Source organism: Cibotium barometz, chromosome 47 (genome assembly GCF_041138505.1).
Source record: "Cibotium barometz isolate CiBa-2024 chromosome 47, ASM4113850v1, whole genome shotgun sequence".
In the NCBI taxonomy this organism is placed as follows: domain Eukaryota; kingdom Viridiplantae; phylum Streptophyta; class Polypodiopsida; order Cyatheales; family Cibotiaceae; genus Cibotium; species Cibotium barometz.
In genome coordinates, this window is record NC_141092.1 from 7278770 (window position 1) to 7302245 (window position 23476).

Genomic DNA, 23476 nt, shown 5'->3' on the forward strand with positions numbered 1-23476 from the left:
TGTTTTCTTGGTAGGTTTTCCTAGGTCCAAACTGGATTCTCTTGCAAGGGTCACTCTAGATTATCTTGTGCTCCCTTGGGCCATTCTATCAAGATTTCATGATGGAATAGACCTAGGGCCATTGTACCATCCATAAATGTGCTTTAGATTGGCCCTAAGGCCATTGTTTCAATCACATAATGCATGGTAGAATGACCATGTGGATATTCTTAAATGCATTGTGCTTACAAGGTTGGCCATAGGGCAATTCTACCATGCATATTCTTGTTATATTATGCATGCACATGTAGAGAATGTTTTATAATCCTATGTTAAAATGACAAGGATGGATGTTCAACCTAGATTCAAGGTCTATATGATGGTAGTAAACATATCTATTGGTATTGGTTGCGTGTCTAGAGTAGATCAAACTTGTTATTACAATGGTACAAGGATTGGGCAAGGGAATGTTTCTGTATTTGTGGAGGATTGTGTAAAGGATGCACATCTTCCCTTTCCTACAATGGATACAAGTGAGCTAAGAGGTGTATTCTGGAGTAGCGTCCGATGACCTAAGATGTTTTTAAGGCCTTTTCTAAGGTGACTTTATGAGTTTTGGAGGGCCTATTGAAAGTGAAGATGAACAAACAGATCTTATGGAACCTCGAATTGTAGATGCAATGCCAATAACATATTTGGAGAATGATCTAAAATTTTGAGTATCTTGGAAGAACAAAAAGGTCCTTTTTATGGGATTAGAGCAAGACTCAGATGATGTACAAGGGGTTGATCTTGTATATGTTTCCAAATAACTGTGTCAACTTTACACAACTTGGTGAGGATTGTGGATAGCATCAGCTTAGTTAAGTGGCCCATTAAACAGAATAAAATGCTATACAACATCCCATTACCATGTTATGTAGCCATTGAGACCATGCATGTTGATGGAGGACAAACCACTAATGAGTTTCCAATGGTTGTTAATGATTCCCCAACATTAAAAAAAGGACCTACACTTTCATAAAATAGAATTCCAAAATAGAGAAGGGCAATCCAACAGGAGGCAAAGTTGCTCACCGTGGGCCTAGGTGACCAACCAAATGAACCCATCAGAGTAAATGTTGTCATCTTGCGTATTGTGACATGGTACTAAGAATACACCAAGAGTTTTGGGGGCAGTCTCAAGAAACCCGTACAAACTATGCATATGATGTGCTCTCCATATCTTGGCTTCAAGACTCAAAAACACAGAAGCTTAAATATGAAATTAAGCTCACTGGGAGGATTGTCTATTGTCGAGCATGGTATGAAGTGCATGGAATCCCAAAGACATCCTTAAAAATTTTGAGGCTGGTGTGTGCGACATCAACATGTGCATGGAAACACAGGAATAATGAGAAGAAGCCTAGAGCATACTAGTGTGGCTAGAGCACTAGTTCAAGACTTTGTGGAAATGAACTCAAAGCATATGCCTAACAAGAGTAGAACTATGTTGGATGGTTTAAGGGAGACTCAATTAAAGATACCACTAACATATAAGCAAGTGGAAATATTAGATAAGATCAACACAACACTTGATCAATTGGGATATGGAAAAAATATATCCAAGTCTTCTTTTGGGAGAATTTTGAATAAAGAGTTCCCACACATGGCCTTGAAAAAGATAAGTGAGTTCTCCAAGTACAGTGTGTATAGTTCACTCAAGGCTAGAATGGGAGTCTAGCCAAGTCTACAAGAAAGAGTAAGGATTAGGTAGGAAAGGAACATTCACATGAATCAACAACAAAGTTGCAGAAGCTTGTACTACAGATGTCGTACATTTTTAGAAACACAACCAAAACAAAATTTGTGTATCATCCACGACAAGATAAATCAAAAGAAGAAATCCATTCCTAGACTACAAACAGTACCAAAGGATAGAGATTCGGCATGGCAACTATGGGTGGCATTGATTGGTATGATCACCCATGGGAATGAGGAGGGTCATTATGGGCACTTTGCACTAAATGGTTTATGGTTGCCTGACTCCAATCTCACAATTGACTCCATTGCACTCTGTTTACATAACTTAGAGAGGATGGATAAGCATCCTCTTTGTGATCTAGCAACAAATGGGCTTCCAAGAAGCATTGTTTCACTTCTTGGTGCTCTGAACTCAAGGAAAGCTTTAGACTAACACAATATCAATGGTGGTAAAGTGCCTATTATTAAACAGGTGTCAAGTGATAATGTGCATGCCACTTCCACAGCTAGGTATCCCACACCAGCTTTTGAAGCAGCTCATGCAAGTTGTTCTACTTCCACAATGAAGGGCCCATAGTATCAAGAGCACCATCCACACCAATGCCCGTTCCAGTGGACCAACCGTCTACAAATGAGGGTGCCCATGGGGCTTCCTCATTTCGTAAGTTTCCAGAGAGCTTTCTCCTGCAGGCTAGATAATTGTGCACGTGAAAACAAGAATTGATACTTGACTGCATATTTGTCTCTTGTTGTTGCAAAACAAGGGGTGTTTTCAAGGTTGTCCAATTGAGATTTTTAATGGTTGGGTACATACACGAGGACATAGATGCAATGTTTAGTAGGTTTTCTAAGAAATTGAGTGTTGGTCAGACCTTCACTTTACCACATTTGATGGATATGTTAAGGACTATCTCAACTTCCTCTGCAGTGCCCTTCCTTCTTCCATAAGTCCCCAACTTCAAGAGATATTATGATGGCTACCTTTGTGATTTGCGAAAGAAGCACTTATAGGCCTCTCAAAACCGCTTCAGTTTTGGTTCCTCACATTAAGGGAGACACACCGGTAATGTAATATAAAGTGCATCTAGGGCTACAGTTTACTTTATATTGTTGTTCCTAGATAATAGATACATCTATCCCATTTGGCTTGCTATCGTTGAATCATGGATTGATATGGATAGGACGTCACCAAACTACAAGAAACTTTTGATACAGTATTGGGGACCTTGTGCAAGGAAGAATGGTATAACAGATGCAGAGGCCTACACTAATTGTTGGAAGGGTTTTTTGATGGGGAGAACAACGCATATCCACAAGTGTGGGAAATGGTTCATGCAGTTGTTTGGTCATGGAGACCAAAAAAAATAAGGCTCAGCGACGCCTCCGTACTGGTCACGGCCACCAACCTCTGCCCGCCCAACAACGCGGGCGGCTGGTGCAACCCCCCGCTGCAGCACTTCGACATGGCGCAGCCGGCCTTCGAGAAGATCGGCGTCTACAAAGGCGGAATCGTGCCCGTGCTCTACCGGAGGGTTCCGTGCGTTAAAACGGGCGGCATCCACTTCACCATGAACGGCCACTCTTACTTCAACTTGGTGCTCGTCACCAACGTAGGCGGAGTTGGGGACGTCCGCGCCGTCTCCATCAAGGGCTCCAAGACCGGCTGGCAGCCCATGAGCAGGAATTGGGGACAGAACTGGCAGAGCAACGCCCTGCTCGACGGCCAGAGCCTCTCCTTCCAGGTCACCACCAGCGACGGCACGACTCTCACCTCCTACGACGTCGCCCCCGCCGACTGGCACTTCGGCCAGACCTTCAGCGGCGACCAGTTCTAAGATATTATTCACCACTCCAACTAGCTTAGCTTCATGTGCGCCACGCCGCGCCAACACCACCTCGGCTTGCTGGTGGTGGACCATACAGGTTGTGATCTAGCAAGTACTGTAGATTCGCATGCTGAGGCAGCAAAGCCGCCCGCTGCTGGTCATGGCTGTGGTCGCCTTCTCTAATGTATTTTAGATCTCTCTTACGTAATCTCACCTATGAGTACAAATGTAAGAACTCAATCATTCTAGTTCAAGTTTGAAAACCTTATATGATATAAACTGGAATGCAAGTTCAAGTTTGGAAACCTTATGATATAAACTGTAATGCAAGTACAAGTTTGGCAACTGTAATGCAAGTTCAAGATGCAAAAAAAGACCCCCCTTAGATTCACAAAGAAGAAGGGGAGTACAGCCGAACTTGGGAAGTCACCTCATATTTTAACATTGGGAAGTCACCTCATATTTTAACATCAGTATATATCATTGAAAAAAAAAACAACACTCCACAATCCATCCCCATCACTACCATTACTTCTTTTTGTTTTTTTTGCAACAACCACGGGGGGATTGTTTTTCTAGCATACCCCCATGCTTCGACCAAACCTTAACTGTGGGTCTAGTGCCAACCGGGTTCTCAATAAAGGCAACAAATGTATGGTCGGTTTGCTTTTCCTTGCGGTACCATCTCCGAGTTTTAGGTCCGAATCTAGGAGGCCTTTTCTTCTCAATCCAACATCTCACCTGTAGCCACCAATCCATCAATATTAGGGAAAGAACCCTAGTATGCATGAAGCTTAGCCAAAATAAGGGAAACATTCAAAGGATATTCCTCTGCAGATTCTAAATCAACAAATCCAATTCTAAAGATCTAATTTTATTTGCATTACATACAGACCAGCACATGCATACATATTTATACATCAGCTCTATTTCCTACAGCCCTGTACATGTAGCCCTCAAGAACACAATTTCATTCCTACTAGTCCAGATTTCCCATAAGATGCAAGTTCTGATAATGTTAAACACCAGCCCACTGAGCTCATCACTTGCCAAGTAACCAGTCCTCCCAAAAGGATTGCATGTTCAGACCCCTCTCTATCCACTTAGTCATTTTGCACCAGGTGCTCCTTAGAGTTGCACATTCCCATAACAAATGTTTACCACTTTCTATTGAAGACCTGCACCTAGGGCGAATCCCACTAGCCATGTTTCTTTTTGCATTTCATAGCCAATAGGTAAAGCCCACATGGTAACCTTCCATGGCCATAGGGGAAAGCTAGATTCTCTGTCACGTAGGCTGTAACGCCTGACGGCAGACCGGATGGCCATGTCCGGGGTTCAGTGGGAGAGGACGCCCATGCGGAGTCATGGGCCGCCAGGCTAGTGTGGACGGCAGGCCACACACTATATAGCATGGGGGATGAGGGGAAATCCTCATTCTTCCTCTATGGCTGGGTGGTGAGCCAGAGGCCGTCCCCTCTTGTGGTAACGCCCGTAGCGGCGTTACGGGAATGTAACACTGGTATCAGAGTATGGTTCGAGGGGATCGTGAGAGTCCGCACGTGAACCAGTCAAAGATCTTGCTCTAATTCCTTCAAATCTTGTTCAAATTTGATGTTTATGCATTCATTGGCTTCATAACACATTGCTCCAACATATCCTAGAAGAGTTTGATCAAATTCTTCAAGTTGAGTGAGAACCTCCAAGTTTTGTAGCTCCCTGGTTTGCCTTTTTCTGCATATGTCAGGTACCACCTCTCACTAAAAATGCTCTATCTCCTTCAAATCTGAGCCAAAGTCAAAAAATTTTGAATCAAAAGTTTAGCAACTCATAGGACTCTACTTGTACCAAAGGAATTAGGCCAATTTGATATAGACAAGGATTAATGCCTTGATTAATAATGCTCTGTTTCTGGACAGAACTTCTGCAAACCTGCACACCTCTGATAAATGACTTCAATGAGCTCCAAATACATCAAATGAGCTACAACCAAGCTTCACAATGCCTTTGCTCAACTCCCCAAGCTTTGAATGGCATCAAATGGTGTAGTAATGAGTGAATGGCCTTCGTCGGGTTGCGCAAGGGGGAAGCCATGGAGGAAGTGAGAGAGAGAGAGTTATGTTGCTGCCTTGGGGGCCTAAGCAATTGAGGGTTCAAATTAACCATTAGGTATCTGATACAGATCTCTATAACTTCAGATTGCAATTCGGAGTTGGTTTGATACTCTAACCATTCCGTACAAATTGGTTACCCTTAATTTAATGTAATTTCTGGTGATTTTATGTTGATAATAGTTGTAAAAGGATAGACACTGTTCTTGAATCTTGAAATTGAATCAAGAGGTAAGACTCCCTTCACATCATCATGAGTACAGCACAAGAAATAGCCAAATTTAATGGGGAGCAGTTTTATACATGTTGAAATATATAAGTGAATAGGGTGTGTGCGGGAACATGCCCTTGGTTAGAGGCTGTAAAAGAGGATGTGTAAATGTGAAAGAACCTGTGAAAAGGTGAGAAGAATCTATTGGGAGAGAATAAAGGGTAGCATGAGTACATGTGTTGAACCTATGGTTAGAGGGAAAAGCTAGTCGATGGTTCATCACATTGATGCCGATGATCAAGACGACCAATTTCAGAATTCGACCTTTATCCATGGCTTTTCAAGACAAGGTGATCGGTGGAGTGCAGTGAAAGAACTCTATTCAGAAGGTTCTAGCAGCACGTGATGTAGATTTGGTATATATCAGCATAGAGGATCAAGTGGCTATTACATGATGTAAGTCTCTTTTACCAAGAGCAAACACTTTTAACTTGTCACCATTTAAAAAGGATAACCACCAAAGTTGGTCCTTTTTTATAAGGAGTCCCACCAATGTGGGTCCCTAGAACTTCCTTTGTTGTGCAATGCATTATATGCTAGAAATTACATGATGTAAGACTTATTCCTAAGAGCACACACTTTTAAAAGAGTCACATTCATAGAACTTATGCTTGTAGAGATGAGTTTAGGAGTCCCATTGACACCCAAGTGTCTATTGTCATTATGTTATGGACTAGCTCAAGGGCTAATCAATGCACATTTATGCTTAACATCATTGCCTGTGTGATCCAACCATACCATGATAAAATCTTCCAAAGGAACCATGGATGTTTCAGTTTTTATTTCATGTTCAGATCTTGTTTCTGTTTCATATTCTCATTCACTTTCATCCTCTGTTTGGCTCTCATCATTTTCAAGAGTACCCAATGCGTAAACTGGCACACTTGGCCCTCTTACAATTCTTAATGAGGTCTATTTGGAAACTTGTGAATCCTCATAGTCCTGTTCTATGGAGTTCTTTATGTCTTGGTATAACTTAGGTTGAGTCCTTAATGGTGCAAGTGTGGATGTTATGTTGGCTTCACCATAAGAGAAGAGCATTCCTCCAAATGGGGTTTTGAGAGATTGTTTTAATCTTGTAAGGGAATTATCGAATTCCTCATGTGCTTTCTCAACCGTATAGTTCATACAATATGTTTCAAATGACTCTTCTGTGTGTAGAGAGTATGTATTCCTCTTAAAAGGGAAAGTGGTACTCCTCTCTGGGCTTTTTATTTTGGTCGCTTTTTTAAGATTGGCATTATGAGGCTCAATCACAACCGGTGATTCTGTAAGATACTCAACCAAGCTAAGCATGCTCCCTTGAGCATGCTTTTTGTGTTCCACATATGTCATATATTGAGGCTTACAATACTCAAAGTATACTATACTTTATGACAATATGATGGGAAAGCTTTATTTAATGACAATATGATAAGAAGGCAACTAGGAACATCATGGATGTGGCCACCTTCTCTAACGTATTTTTACATGCAACTTCTCCATGTAAATAAGCAACAAGGACACTATAGGGACTCATAAATTAAGGATTCTCTTGTCCCATACATGTCCAGGATACCCATGTTAAGAGTTCCATGCTTCCCTATTGCTTAAAAGAGATTGCTTTCACCCACCCCACAATACATGCCTTTAAGAGCTTTTCAAACATAGACTCTTCGAGACATGCCTTCAAGACCTCTTCAAACATAAAAGATCAAGATTGCTAGATTGTAGCAACTAACACATGCACCAATCCACATGCTCTAACTGCTGAAAACATGTGTTTCTCCACAATTTTGCAAGTCGTATAGGCTAGCACCATCATCTTTTGAAAGCATAGAAACACCATCAACGAGGCTAGCATTTGTTTTGGCTAGTTTTGAGACAGATACTTGCTACTGCACTAGATATGTGGCCTTATAACACTTTCGCACCCTTGATACTAATGGGATTCCTGCCTTAGCTAGGATAGCAATATGCATATTAGCCACCTCTTGACAATGATTGTGACATCTTTATCATGCAAGACAAACTATAACATCAACTAAGAGCTGGTAAATCTAAATTTTTGCTCTTTTTTCTTACCCTCATAGCATGCATAACATAGCTTTACATTTACCACTCACAAATTTAATAGTTGTAAGTTTGTCCTCTTAAATTATAGTTCAATTAACCTCAAAATTACTCTCTATTAGTCAAGGTAGCAAAAACCACAAAGCTTTATCAATGGTTAAGTCTCTTGGTCACGCAAGGAGGATGAAGCATCCCAATTTTGATTTGGGGGGTCAAATGCATTTAGGTCGACAATGGAATTCTTGAAAATCTATCAAAAGAAAAGCATTGAAATTATCATTATCTAAGTAACTTGCTAACAAAATATGAAAAGGCTTTGCTACGTTGGTTTGAATATGTAGGTAGTAGAATATCCACCACTATAGGATGGGTCCATGTTATATATATCATACTCCTTTAAATAGTCTACTAATTTGGATTTATTGTGCTATTTTGAAAGCTATTAAGACATATCTTTTTACCATAAAAGAATAAAAATTCCCACATGACCAAGTCGCTAACCAAATAAAAAAGATTTATTATATAGGTTTTGTGCAGATTGTGGCTCTCTTACAACTAAGGGAACTCTCTCTCTCTCTCTCTCTCTCTCTCTCTCTCTCTCCCCCCCCCCTTAGTGTACAATGTTGAGCATGCATATGGTTTGTGTGATAGTTAGTTTTTTTTCTTCATCCTCCTAGAGGAGCTATAAAGAATGTCCAACATTATTGGTGACAAAAACCATTTTATTAAGGTGCTAACCATGCTTGGAGGGAAAACATTTTTTTGTGGCTTGTTTTGATCAATGTACAACCTGTTCCATGGGACAAAGGCCCTACAATAGTATCTCACTCTTTGCACCAATGTAAGTCCTGCATGGGAATCGCATAAGACTAGAGCATCCCCTTCTCGGTCCACATATTCCTTTTGAAAAAAATCCAAGACTCAAGCTTCCTATTTTTTACTATTGCATGCACCTTAACATGGTCCCACTTTGACCTATTTTCCCATGTGCACATTGAGTTAGATTTAGATTTGGATAAAAATAATCTATATTTAAAAAACAGACACAACATGGTTTTGTATGAAAATGCAATCTTCCACATTTTTGTATGAAAATGAAATCTTTCACATTAGTGATCCATTTTTCAAACCTAGATGAGCACATCTTGGACATTTTTACACTTACTCATAAAGTTTGGAGAACATTATGATGCAAGGCATATGTTAAAGATGATTCATTATGTATTTGTTTAACTCTTGTTTTCACATGAGCATTACATAACATTAAGAGATAAAATGTAATCTAGACAAGATATTAGAAAAGTGTCCATAGATTTATTAAAAAAACTGGAGTAACCTAGTGTAAGTCAACCGATATTTTAACGTGTATATATATCATCTATAAATTTAGAAAAAAACTTTTAAGATTGACGAGTTATTTTATAGCTAGAAACTATTACTATAAGGATAGTCAAGAACATCTCATCACCATTGCTTCTTAAAAACATAATAATTATATTACACCTATATAATTTTCTTTCTACGTAATATAATTGTAACATGCTCATAACCACCTTTATCATAATAAGAACTAAGAAATGGCTTTTGCTATCATCTTAAACCATCATCTTTCTTGTGCATAATAGCTCCATATTCTTAGCTCACTTTGTGTTATTATCCCACTAAGGTTACGCTTCATTTTTTTAGCTTTACAAACTCTAGGGATGCGCTGGGTTTCAGCTTCATCTCTCTAAGACATGAGAATCCAACATCCTCCTAGCATTATGTAAAGACTTGTGAAATTATACTACCTAATGGACTCTATAAACATGCTTAGAGTTCCTACTTAGACCCACTTCTTCTAATGTTCATAGGACTATGGAGAATAATAAGGGTTCTCTTGCACCATGCATGCAGAAACATTTTCACTCTTTGCCATAGAAAGACATTACTTTTGCCATGCATGCAAAAACATTTTCATTCTTCCCCACTAGAGAGAGATTCCTTTAGCTACTATGACACATGTTCTCAAGGCCCCTTTAAGCATAAATAATAAGATGGAAAAATTACAGAATTTAACACATGCACTCTCCATGTGCTCTAAGTGCGAACAATATTTGTGTTTTTGGATAATTTAGTGAGTTTTGATAGCATGATAGGTTAGCACCATCATCTTATGAATGTGTAACAATACTCCTAGGGCTAGCAGTTTTTGTGGCTAGTTATAAGGATGGTACTCGCTATTACACCAGACACATGGCCTTACAACATTATCCAACACTAGCACCAATGCCTCTTCTATTCTTTGTGTGAGGGAGTGTGAAGAGCTAGAGGATGGAGATTCCTTTCATGTGAAGGCAAGCAACTTCTTGATGCAGTTATTGGCTATAATTGATGTAATGAAGACGTTTGGTACCATATATGTGAAGAAAAAATCCTTCATGAGGAGAATTCCACAACATTAGTTTACATGTTAAGAGTGATGTTAGCAGGTCCTTAGTCTCATCGCTCGCAAGAAAGCATATAAAGTGAAACTAGCATAAAGAGGAATAATTTGAGATCATCGTTAGAGAGACCACAAGTATCCCGAAGTTAGAGAAGTGTTACTATGTGAAATGCAATGAAAATTTGAGAAGAAGACCAAATGATGTTGAGTGGTTGAGATATATTGAAACCACTAAAGTACGCGAGGAATTCTTGAAAAATTTGGTAAAGCAGAAATCATCAATGGTGAACCATAGTTGATGGATAGACCAGAAATGTTTTTGCATGCATGGGGAAAGTAATGTCTTTCTAATGGCAAAGAGTGAAAGTGTTTTTAATGCATGGCATAAGAAAACCCCTTATTATTCTCCATAGTCTCATGAACATTAGAAGAAGTGGGTATGAGTAGGAACTCTAAGCAAGTTTTTAGAATCCACGATATAGTATAATTTCAAAGTCTTTGCATAATGCTAGGACGACATTGGCTTCTCATGTCTTAGAGAGATGAAACTAAAACCTAAAGCATCCCTGAAATTTGTAAAGCCAAAAAATTTAAGCATGACTATAGTGGGGACAATAACACAAAGTGAGCTAAGAATGTGGAGCTATTATGCACAAGAATGATGATGGCTTGAGATGATAGAGCAAAAATCATTTCTTAGTTTTTAACATGATAAAGGTGGTTATGAGAATGTTACAATTATATTACATAGGAAAGAAAAATATATAGGTGTAATATAATAATTATAAAAACATAGTTAGTGTAATGTTTTAAAGAAGAAATGGCGATGAAATATTTCATGATCCTTATAGTGATAGTTTATAGCTATCTTATGACTCGTCAATCTTAAAAGTTTATTCCTTAATTTATAGATGATACATATACACGTTAAAATGTTAGTTGATTTTCACTAGGTTACTCCAGGTTTTTGTAAATCTATTGAGGCTTTTCTAATATCTTGTCTAGAATCTTACATTTTATGTCTTAATGTTATGCAATGCTTTAAGTCATGTCAATTGTTTAAACAAACAAATACATAATGAATCATCTTTAACATATACTTTGCATCAGAATGTTCTCCAAACTTTGAGTAAGTGTAAATATATCCAAGAAGTGCTCATCTAGGTTAGAAAATTTGATCACTAATGTGAAAGATTTCATTTTCATACAAAAAAATACAAAACAACATTGTGTATGTTTTTTAAATTCAGATTGTTTTTATATCCAAATCATATTTTGGGAATTGATCACTCCATTTAATTTTGGATATATCCTAAACATGCCAACTCTAAATTTGTCACAGATTTTAGATCTAGATTCTAATCTTCAAGATATTTTCAATGATATGTCACATGAGGGGGTTTTAATATAATTTTTTACCATGATCCCATTTTTCAAATGGGAATGGGTTTTTTCCCAAATTATGGTGTTACAAAATAATATTGTGTATGTTTTTTAAATTCAGATTGTTTTTATATCCAAATCTAAATCAAACTTAATGTGCACATGAGAAAATAGGTCAAAGTGGGACCATGTTAAGGTGCATGCAATAGTAAACAATAGGAAGCTTGAGGCTTGGATTTTCTTGTGGAGCAAGAAGAGGATGCTCTAGTCTTATGCAATTCCCATGCAGACCTTACATTGTTAAAAATGGTGAGATACTATTGTAGGGCCTTTGTCCCTTGAAATAGATCGTACATCGCTCAAAACTAGCCACAAGAAATGCTTTCCCTATAAACATGGTTTGCACCTTAATAAATGGTTTTTCTCGCAAGTAATGTACTTGCACATTCTTCATAGCTCCTCTAGGAGGATGAAGCAAAAAAGTGTTTATCACACAAATCATATGCATGCTTAACATTGCACTGAGAGAGAGAGAGAGAGAGAGAGAGAGAGAGAGAGAGGGAGACAGAGAGAGAGAGAGAGAGAGAGAGAGAGAGAGAGAGAGAGAGAGAGAGAGAGAGAGTTTCCCTTAGTTGCAAGAGAGCCACATGTTGCTAAAAAACTATATAATAAATCTTTTTTATTTGGTTAGCGACTTGGTCATGTGTGATTTTTTATTCTTTTATGGTTAACAATATGTTTTAACAGCTTTCAAAATAGCACAATAAATCCAAATTAGTAGACTATTTAGAGGAGTGTGATATAACATGGACCCATCATACAGTGGAGCATATTCTACTAGCTACATACATTAGATATTTAAACCAACGTAGCAAAGCCCTATCATCTTTTGTTAGAAAGTTGCATAGATAATGATAATTTCAATGCTTTTCTTTTAATAGATTTTCAAAAAGTCCATCATTGACCTAAATGCATTTGATCCCCCAAATCAAAATTGGAATACTTCATCCTCCTTGGATGACCAAAAGTGTTAACCATTGATAAAGCTTTGTGGTTTTTGCTACCTTGACTAATAGAGTGTAATTTAGAGGTTAGCTGAACTATAATTTAAGGGGCGGACTTACAACTATAAAATTTTCAAGTGGTAAATGTAAGCTATGCTATGAATGCTATGGGGGTAACAGAAAAGAGCAAAATTTTAGATTGGCTAGCTCTTAGTTGATGTTATAGTTTGTCATACATTATAAAGATGTCACAATCATTGCAAAGATGTGGCTAATGTGCATATATTACTATCCTAGGTAGGGATCCCATTAGTATCGAGGGTGCGATAGTGTTATATGGCCACATGTTTAGTGCAGTAGAGCAAGTATCTGCCACAAAACTAGCCACAAAAAATGCTAGCCTCATTCATGATGTTTCTATGCTTTTAAAAGATGATGGTGCTAGCCTATACAACTTGCGAAATTGTCGTGAAACACATGTTTTCACCACTTAAATCATGTGGATAAGTGCATGTGTTAGTTGCTACAATCTAGCAATCTTGATCTTTCATGTTCAGAGAGGTCTTGAAGGAATGTCTCGAAGAGGTCTTTTATGTTTGAAAATCCCTTGAAGGCATGTCTTGTGGGGTGACAACAATCTCTTCTAGGTAATAGGGAAGCATAAAGTGTTTATCCTTGGACATGTATGGGACATGAGAGTCCCATACATGTTTTCACCACTTAAATCATGTGGATAAGTGCATGTGTTAGTTGCTACAATCTAGCAATCTTGATCTTTCATGTTCAGAGAGGTCTTGAAGGAATGTCTCGAAGAGGTCTTTTATGTTTGAAAATCCCTTGAAGGCATGTCTTGTGGGGTGACAGCAATCTCTTCTAGGTAATAGGGACCATATTGTTAGACTGCTTGGAGTTCCTTTTGGGGTTGGACTTACTTATAAACAACTGGTAATGTGGGCCATTAATAGATTGGTGGAGAAATTAAAAAAGTGGCAAGATTTGAAAGTTCCCTTCCATATAACAGGATTGATATCTGCAACTCTGTTTTGAATGCTTACATCATGTTTCTAAGTCCTCTGTTAAAGTCTAGGAAGTGTCATTGGAAGGAAATCGTTGGTCCTATAAGAGACTTTCTATGGAGAAATGGCAATGGCAAGAAAAGAGTCCCTTTTGGCTAGCTTGAGATAAAGTGTCAGTGCCAAAAAAGGAAGGGGGAATCGCTATCATTCACTTGCCCACCCATTGTGTTGCAAGAAGGACTCTGATGCTCCCTAGGGAGTTATCTCAAAATGCTACTTGGGCCTTAATGATAAGGGAATTGGTGGAAATGGCTGATGTTTTAGCTGGGCAGAGAGAGACTTGATGACTCAAGTGATGGAGGTGTTGCACAGTGAATTATGTTCCACAGCAACTGATACTTCAGTCTAGATCAAGGATTGGACTTGGATCAATGGTGTCTAACTAAAGGAGGGTAAAACTAGGGACATTTATGCATTAATGAGGAAGGGGGATACCCATCTACTGTATTGCAACAAAATATGGAATGTAACATGGAGCTCTTCTAGCTGGAAAAAGAGATGGCACTTGATCTCGAATTGCCAGGTCCCTAGGAAACTGCAAGTTTTTTTGTGGAAGGTTAGCATGTGGGCTTTACCTATTGACTATGAAATGCAAAAAGAAACATGGCTAGTGGGATTTGCCCTAGGTGCAGGTCTTCAATAGAAAGTGGCAAACATTTGTTATGGGAATGTGCAGCTCTAAGGAGCACCTGGTGCAAAATGACTAAGTGGATAGAGAGGGGTCTGAACATGTAAACCTTTTGGGAGGACTGGTTACTTGGGAAGCGGGCAGTGCGTGTGATGAGCTCAGTGGGCTGGTTTTTAACATTATCAGAACTTGCATCTTATGGGAAATCTCGACTAGCAAGAATGAAATTGTGTTCTTGAGGGCTACATGTACAGGGCTGTAGGAAATAGAGCTGATGTATAAATATGTATGCATGTGCTGGTCTGTATTATGTAATGCAAATAAAATTAGATCTCTGGAATTGGATTTGTTGATTCAGAATCTGCAGAGGAATATCCTTTGAATGTTTTCCTGATTTTGGCTAAGCTTCATGCATACTAGGGTTCTTTCCCTAATATATTGATGGATTGGTGGCTACAGGTGAGATGTTGGATTGAGAAGAAAAGGCCTCCTACATTCGGACCTAAAACTCGGAGATGGTACCGCAAGGAAAAGCAAACCGACCATACATTTGTTGCCGTCATTGAGAACCCGGTTGGCACTAGACCCACAGTTAAGGTTTGGTCGAAGCATGGGGGTATGCTAGAAAAACAATCCCCCCGTGGTTGCAAAAAAAAAACAAATAGAAGTAATGGTAGTGATGGGGATGGATTGTGGAGTGTTGTTTTTTTTTTTCAATGATATATACTCCCCTTCTTCTTTGTGAATCTAAGGGGGGTTCTTTTTTTACATCTTGAACTTGCATTACAGTTTATATCATAAGGTTTCCAAACTTGAACTTGCATTCCAGTTTATATCATATAAGGTTTTCAAACTTGAACTAGAATGATTGAGTTTTTACATTTGTACTCATAGGTGAGATTACGTGAGAGAGATCTAAAATACATTAGAGAAGGCGGCCACATCCATGATGTTCCTACCAGCAGCGGGCGGCTTTGCTGCCTCAGCATGCGAATCTACAGTTGTATGGTCCACCACCAGCAAGCCGAGGTGGGATATAGAATGATTTGAGTTTTTACATTTGTACTTATAGGTGAGATTACGTGAGAGAGACCTAAAATACATTAGAGAAGGCGGCCGCATCCATGATGTTCCTACGAGCAGCGGGCGGCTTTGCTGCCTCAGCATGCGAATCTACAGTACTTGCTAGATCACAACCTGTATGGTCCACCACCAGCAAGCCGAGGTGGTGTTGGCGCGGCGTGGCGCACATGAAGCTAAGTTAGTTGGAGTGGTGAATAATATCTTAGAACTGGTCGCCGCTGAAGGTCTGGCCGAAGTGCCAGTCGGCGGGGGCGACGTCGTAGGAGGTGAGAGTCGTGCCGTCGCTGGTGGTGACCTGGAAGGAGAGGCTCTGGCCGTCCAGCAGGGCGTTGCTCTGCCAGTTCTGTCCCCAATTCCTGCTCATGGGCTGCCAGCCGATCTTGGAGCCCTTGATGGAGACGGCGCGGACGTCCCCAACTCCGCCTACGTTGGTGACGAGCACCAAGTTGAAGTAAGAGTGGCCGTTCATGGTGAGGTGGATGCCGCCCGTTTTAACGCACGGAACCCTCCGGTAGAGCACGGGCACGAATCCGCCTTTGTAGACGCCGATCTTCTCGAAGGCCGGCTGCGCCATGTCAAAGTGCTGCAGCGGGGGGTTGCACCAGCCGCCCGCGTTGTTGGGCAGCGCGTCGTTGGGCGGGCAGAGGTTGGTGGCCGTGACCAGTACGGAGCGTCGCTGAGGCACCACTCGGCATCGGCGCCCACATCGCACTTGATCTCGAAGCAGGCGCCGCAGCTAAGGCCGGCGTTGAAAAAGCGCCGTGCTGAGGGCGGCGGTGTTGGTGCCGTAGCCCGAGGAGTAGAGGTCCCCGTAGTCGCAAGCGCCACCTGGACACATAGCATGAATCGATCTCAATTTCAGTTCAAGGGTTGATCAGCCACAGCATGCCGACTGAAATGGCAATAACAGCTCATAATGTAAACGTACCCATGGTGCCGGAGGCATCGCTTCCGCCGTAGAAAGTGGCATGGGCGTTGGTCCACCCGCTCTGCTCGGAGCCGCCGCCGCCGTAGTAGGAGGCCAGGGCCGGAGCACCCATGAGGAGCAGGAGAAGCAGCGGGATAAGCGGGGCAATATTAATGCTGCGGGGGAAGAGAGTCCACATAATTGTAGCAATTGCCATTCAACTGTATTGACGCAGTGGCGAGCTTAGCTTAGCTTGGCTTGGCTCGGCTTGGCTGCGTGGCTAATTGGCTTGGCTGCGTGGCTAATTGGCTTGCTGCGGCCGATGAGTAGCAGGTTGGGGACGGACTCCTTATATATATAAGGAGTCGGCTCAAGCTAGATTTCGGCCTGCTGGCTGATGTGGCGCCTACGTGGCTCATCAGCCACGTGGCAGTCAACAGCCGGCAGCCGCTTTATTCCGCCTGTGGTTTTTTCACCCGTCGCCGGTTGCATGCAATTCGTGGGATGTAAAAGTAAATTAAATATGGCTATAATAGAAGCGCCAAATTTACATACGGTGCTATTGGAGCAGAAGGGGAAACCAGACATTTTTTTTTTCATTTTGAATCTGCCAGCATTCGACCGCGAGGGAAGCTCGTCCTGCTGCAAACGATTTTTCCCTTCTGAATCTGCTGCTCGCTCGACCGGCGAAGCCGCTCGTCCTGCTGCTGCGCTGTTGAATCGAGTTCTGCTGCGTGGAGCTGAACCGGCTGCGCTGTTGGTGGAGAACCTGAACGTGAGCCGCTGCTGCTGCTGCTGCGTGGAGCCCTGCCAGGTAGCCTGCGAACGAACGCATCTCTGCAGGTTTAGCAATTAATAATTAATTAAAAAATAACTTTAATTAATTGCAGTAAAAAGGGTAACTGTATGCAGAGTTTTTTTTCCCAGGAAATTTTAAAATGAGAAGGTTATCAATAGAAACAAAATGGAAAAAACAAAAAAAAACAAAATGAGAAAAATCATCCTTTACAAATAACAGAAACAAAATGAAGAGAGTAATTATTTTATTTAGCCGAAAGGATACCTTGGAGGATTAATTCTCAAGCTGAAATTCTCGTACTCTGGGTCAAAATACGGCCAGCCCATTGCCTCTGCAAATATTTTTTTAAATGCATATTCTTTTAAATGCATATTTCTTAAATGCTATTCTGTGTATTGATGCATTCTTGTATTAATTTAGAGGAAAGTATGGGAGAATGCATGCATGTATGCTTATGGACAGTTATTTTTTAATTAAAGTTATCTTGATGCATGCATGCTTAAAGAATCTTGATTTAGAGGAAAGTTTTTTTTAATTAAAGTTATTTTTTAATTAAAGTTATCTTGATGCATGCATGCTTAAAGAATCTTTAACATTTAAATAGGGTAGAGAAAAGTATTGTGTGTGTGTAATGTGTGTGTTATGTCTCATTCTATCTGTGTGTGTGTATGTAACAAAAAGAAACTATTGATAATACAACAATGCATACAAGCTTAATGAAACTTTAACATTTACAGAAAAGTATTGTGTGTGTGTGTGTAATGTAGCATAAATGACAACTTATATCATTTCAAGCACCATAAACAATGTGAACTCTCCATCCGTGTTGGGAGCTTCAGAGACGCCAATTACTGCACCTAATGTTAATCTGAATCGAGAGGGTAATCCTCCAGTGGGAATAGACGTGCCGACATTTAAGAAGCCCACCAATTTCTTTGTGCGACGCGAAACGGACGAGGTGCGCTTTGAAGCTCTTGCATGTATTTAGAAGTTTTTAGTCTTTAGTCTCTAATGATTTTCAATAAGTTTGAAAGCTTGCGGGTTGCCTTAATTTTGGAGCAACCCATTGACCTCAGCACCCCAACACCCAAGAAAGCAAGTAAAGATGAGGAGGAAGAAAATGGAGACGTGGAGGATTCAATTGAAGGTGAGGAGGAAGAAAATGGAGACGTGAAGGACACAATTGAAGGTGAGGAGGAAGAAAATGTAGACGTGGAGGATAAAATTGAAGGTGAGGAGAAAGAAAATCTAAACGTGGAGGATACAATTGAAGGTGAGGAGGAGGATTCATTTGAAGGTGGGGAGGCCCCCGATGTTGCAAATGCAGATGTTGACAATACGCATGACATGAGCACACAGGTGATACGTAATGATAGCGTTTGTTTTATAGCTTAAGCTGTTGATGGTGATGAATTGAATTGACGCTTAATTTTTTGTTCGTAACAGGTCGAAGAGAGTGGGCCTCAAGAAACGCCAATTCATGTTGTGAAACAACATGCTCCCCTTCGACGTTCTTCGCGTTTGATGGCCAAGAACAACATAGCTTAGCGATATTGTTTTTGGATTTACTCATGTCAAAGCCTATGTAGCTTTTTTTATGTCCCCTTTTTATGTGTGAGTTTGCATACACTCTACGTAATAGCCATTGTGGCCAAAAACACTATCATTTCTAATATGGTACATTTGGAATGGTTTCATGATATTTAGCCTCTCTCTCTTGTTGTTTTAAATGAAGCTCTTTCTTACAGACATGTTGAATGTTGAATGTTCTTTTAAATGAATGTAGCATTTTGTACACGCTTATACACGCTATTGCAAAGCTCTGTTGAAGTCTCTCTCTCTCTCTCCCTCTCTTCTCATACACGCTATTGAGAAGCTCTCACACACACACACACAATTTTACACACACCAACTTTGTTTCTCTTACACACGGCAACACACGAACAAAATACAGCTCAAGACCCACAATAATTGGTTGAAGATTATGATGCAAAAAGCCATTGGAGCATTGGAGAGTTCATTACATGAATTCAAAAGGCTACTTTGAAGCTTTCTCATCAAGCCTTTTTTGCATTGACACTTTGGTTTTCTTAGCAGGGGTCTTGAAGGGGTGAGCCAATGGGTGACTCTTTGATGATGTTGATTTCTTCTTGCTGCCCTTCTCAAAGAATGGTTTTGCTCGCTTCAAGGAGTTGCCGAATCCATCTTCCAAGACTTGAAAATTAGCTTGTGTTTCTGTTCGCTCATCCATTCTTGCCTTCATTGTCTTCACATGGCCCAATGTTCTCCTCAATCCATTGCAAGCCTCCTCAATCAAAGGCTGGGATGCGATTGGCATGTAAGTGTTTAAGTTCTACATGTCTCTCTTTTTTTTCTCTACATGTCTCAGTTATTATTTGTCCATCAACAATCTTTATGTGCTATTTGTAGTATCACAAATATGGGGCGTTTTGGTCACATGGACGTCATTTTCGAGTAGAACGAATAGACCAAAGAAGAGCAACCTTTTATTGTAGTGTCACAGCACAATTTGTTCAAGAAAGTCGAGCAAGTGCAAGTGATGATAACACAATTAGTGGAATGCTTGATTACTTTGGATGTAGTGGTTCCTGATAGTTAGTTATGTTTATGGGGTTGTGGGGGACCTGACAGTTAGTTATGGATGTACTGGCTTCTGATGTGACCCTTGAATTACAAGCTTTTTGGAGGGAAAAAAGTCTTTTCATCATACATATTGGTTGGGTGGTGTTTTTTCATCCTCAAAAATGAAAAATGAAAAATTTTCACTTTTTGGGGCCCACCTAAATATACGAGAATGTTTTCCTGATGTGAAAGGGAGATATGGTGGGAGTTAATGAGGAAGGAGATTTCAAACTGTCAACAAAGATTCAGTTTGTAGAGAGTGAAGATAAAAAATTCAAAAAGTAAGAGAAAGTATGAGAAAAGTCAAAAAGTAAGAGAGAGAGTATGAGAATATTCCCTTTAAAAAGTAAAACTAGGGAGGTATGGCTGATGTGGCAAGGAAAAAAATAGGGGTCATCATAGCCTTTGTCTCCCTTAAGCCTAGCCTTTTTAAGCTCTAATCCCTTAAAATTAGGAATCCTTAGGAGGCCCTTTTTGGGTCCAAAAAATTCCTAATGTCATTTTTTGTGCATCGATAATTTTTTTAATTGTAATTCCATATGCAATAGCATTGGCTTAGGATGAAGGTAATCTCCCTTTGGTAATTATCAAGCATCAGTCTCTCGAGCAAGTTTCTAAGATATTTATGGTGTTGATTCATAATAACAACTTTAGGCACACGACCTTCTCTTCAATAGCCATACTTTACGCACACAGACCCATGGGCCCTCAATAACTCAATCTCCTCTATACATGGTTACAGAGTAGTATCCTCATATATATGACCACCAGCATCACACACATTGCCTCACCTTTCAATTGTACAAAGGTGCACCAACCCTCCCTCTGCTGTGTTCATGACTACTTCTCTATACATAGGCAAGCGCTAGTCCTCTTGTGCAACTGTATGAGTGGCTTCCTCTTACTGCAAACATGGGTGTACACATGTCCATCTCTTTTTCCTTGCATGAACTCTTCTCATGGATTTTTAGTGGCGGCAGCCCATCTAGTCATTCGAGGCTTCTCTAAAGTGCCCTTCTTGAAAAATGGTTGATGCCTTTCATGGCTTGCTAACCCACTTCCCTAACTTACTGTTTATGTGCTTTTGAAGAACATGACTAGCTACATCAAAATAGTGCCATAAGATGATATTTTCCCTTCACAAAGGTTTGTTCACATGCATTGATATCCTTTGACCACTTTGGACACAAAATCACCAAAATTTAACATTGCAAAGCTTAAATGATCCCCATATCCATAGAGCATATCCATGGTTCTTGTTGTCTCTGTGCCAAACACACTAATAAGAGACCACCTATACCGTCTCCATGAGAATAAATGCTTAAATCAAAATATCAGAGACTAAATTGCCAACATTATGTTGTTCTCATATACATGTCGGGCCAACCATACATGAGCACAACAACTCAACTCTAAGAGACATCCATGCAATTGAGATACGTGTACATATTGTGCAATGGAAAATCACACACAACACATAATAAGTTATCTCTATCTCAAAAACATATGCCAATACTCTCGAGAAATTTTTGGTGCTCACAATACTATGGTTAAATTTGCTAGATATAATTGTTGACAAGGTGCTCATTTTAGTAGGTAGAGCATGGGAAAATTGTTAATTGACCCTAGACTTATTGAGATTGTTGAAATTGATGTTATTTGTGTTTCTTAACACTTTAAAATTTCTTAACTGATTCTTTACTTCACACACCCTAGCTCCATAGTTTTGTCTTTCAATATGGAAGGGGTACTTGAAGAGAATTATGGTATAAAATTAAGGTATGAGCTCGAGGGCCTCACTCTTAAGAAAACCTTCATATCACCTACATAGTTTTGTCCTTCAATATGGAAGGGGTACTTTAAAGGAATTATGGTATAATAGAATTAAGGTATGAACTCGAGGGCCTCACTCTTAAGAAAACCTTCATATCACCTACATTGAGAGGTTACACTACAAGAGAATCATAGTTTTTCGACGATTAGTTTCCACGCCTGGTCGCGTCATCGATATGTGCGTAAAAATAGGTGTCAAAATATGTGTGGAAAAATGCATCGAAACAACAGTCGAAATATGCGTGGAAAAAGTCATCGAAATAACAGTCGAAATTTTTCTTTTTTAAAAAAATGAATTTATATATAATACTTGCTAGTTCCCATCTTGGGGTGTGTTTTAGCCTTCTCTTTCTACCTCTTTGCAAGCATATGTCTATGAGAGAGAGAGAGAGAGAGAGAGAGAGAGAGAGAGAGAGATCAGAGAGAAAGAGATAGATAAAGAGAGAGAGAGAGGGGGGGGAGCTGAGGGAGAGAGGAGGGTATAACTTCCATCATGCTCTTTGCAGGAGAAAAAATGCTAGCTCCTCCTCCTTAACACTAAGGTGCAATTAAGAAAGTGCTCTATTTTAATGAAATTAAAGTTCATCACATCAACTTGCTCGTCCTCAGCGAGATCCATGGCTCCAAATAAATCTATTTCTAGAAATACTCCATCATTGTTGTCAATTGGTGGAACTAGTTGTCTTGTAGTAGTAGAAGGTAATTCATCCATGTCGTCATCCTCTTCTAGCTCTAGCATGAGAGCTGTCGATGCATCATGATCATACTCAGCTTGAATCTCTTCTTCTTCTGGATTATCTCTAGTGTCTGTTTCTCATTCAAGATGTATTTGCTCAATGAGTACACCTTCATCCGATCCTAATCCCGTGTGAGCCTCACCTACTTCATCAACTAGTATGTCTTCTTCTTGTTCTTCTTGTGGTTCAATAGGTGCTAGTGGTGTATGCTCAATCATCACATGATCTGGGGGGAGTTCCTTAGCATCTGGCAAATAGTCAACTACTATTTTCACCTCTTCAAATATTTGTTTTCCATGTGGATTTATTTGGATCACAAATATCCATTTATGATCTATCAGGTCTTCCACAAAGATGACTTGCTCATAGTTCTCTGGTAGCACAAATGTGTCCCTTTGGTCAGTCCATATCTTTGTGCAGTCTACTTGAAGAAATCCACACGTGTCTTTGCATACAGTTACTTGCGTCCCTTGAGTTATCAACTTGAATCATTTCACATCAAAAATGAACATATCAAACTTTCTAAATCCAACCTTGATAATATCTTGGATTGTTCCACAATAATCTGGCATGTCTACTTCAGTATTGCCATCACTTGCACTTGAACGACTTTCTTGCATGAAATTAGCCTTCACACCACAATCAAATGTTGTTCTCTTTTTATCTATTCCTTCTACTCGAAAGTGAGGTCCGCGTGACCAAATTGTCCCAAACTTACGATACTGCAAGCACAATAAATAAGTACTTTTATTGTATAATTTCAAGAAAACACAACATAAAAGACAATGCGTAGTTATCTCTAACTCACATACATGGAAATCACAACCATATGCAAGCTCCTCCTCCTCATCACTTATTGATTCACAATTGCGTTTAGCTTGTAGTATGGTTTGCTCGAGCCATTTATTAGAAGGAAAGTCTAGAAGAAGTGCAAGTTCTACTTTTCATCTCTTTCTATTCTTCCATTTCAATGCTC

The 23476-nt window shown here is 39.9% G+C and overlaps 1 protein-coding gene and 1 pseudogene across 3 annotated transcripts in view; one reads left to right on the forward strand and one right to left on the reverse strand.

The window, feature by feature from the left end:
• Positions 1-3123: 3123 nt before the first annotated feature.
• The window catches only part of LOC147611307 (expansin-A2-like), a 67124-nt gene continuing 46771 nt past the window's right edge, over positions 3124-23476 (forward strand). The window contains exon 1 of one of the 2 annotated variants that reach the window (XM_086784875.1): positions 3124-3701. In XM_086784875.1, coding sequence (XP_086641001.1) covers positions 3186-3557 — 372 coding nt within the window. In that variant the 5' untranslated portion in view covers positions 3124-3185 and the 3' untranslated portion in view covers positions 3558-3701. Of the gene's footprint in view, positions 3702-23476 lie in introns of those variants that run through there. The other variant, XR_015263796.1, reaches the window with a different exon arrangement.
• Positions 15599-16830, reverse strand: LOC147611308 (expansin-A2 pseudogene; annotated as a pseudogene). The gene is made up of 2 exons (XR_015263795.1): positions 16510-16830; positions 15599-16409 (listed from the first exon to the last, which is right to left on the reverse strand). The product of XR_015263795.1 is annotated as an expansin-A2 pseudogene (transcript).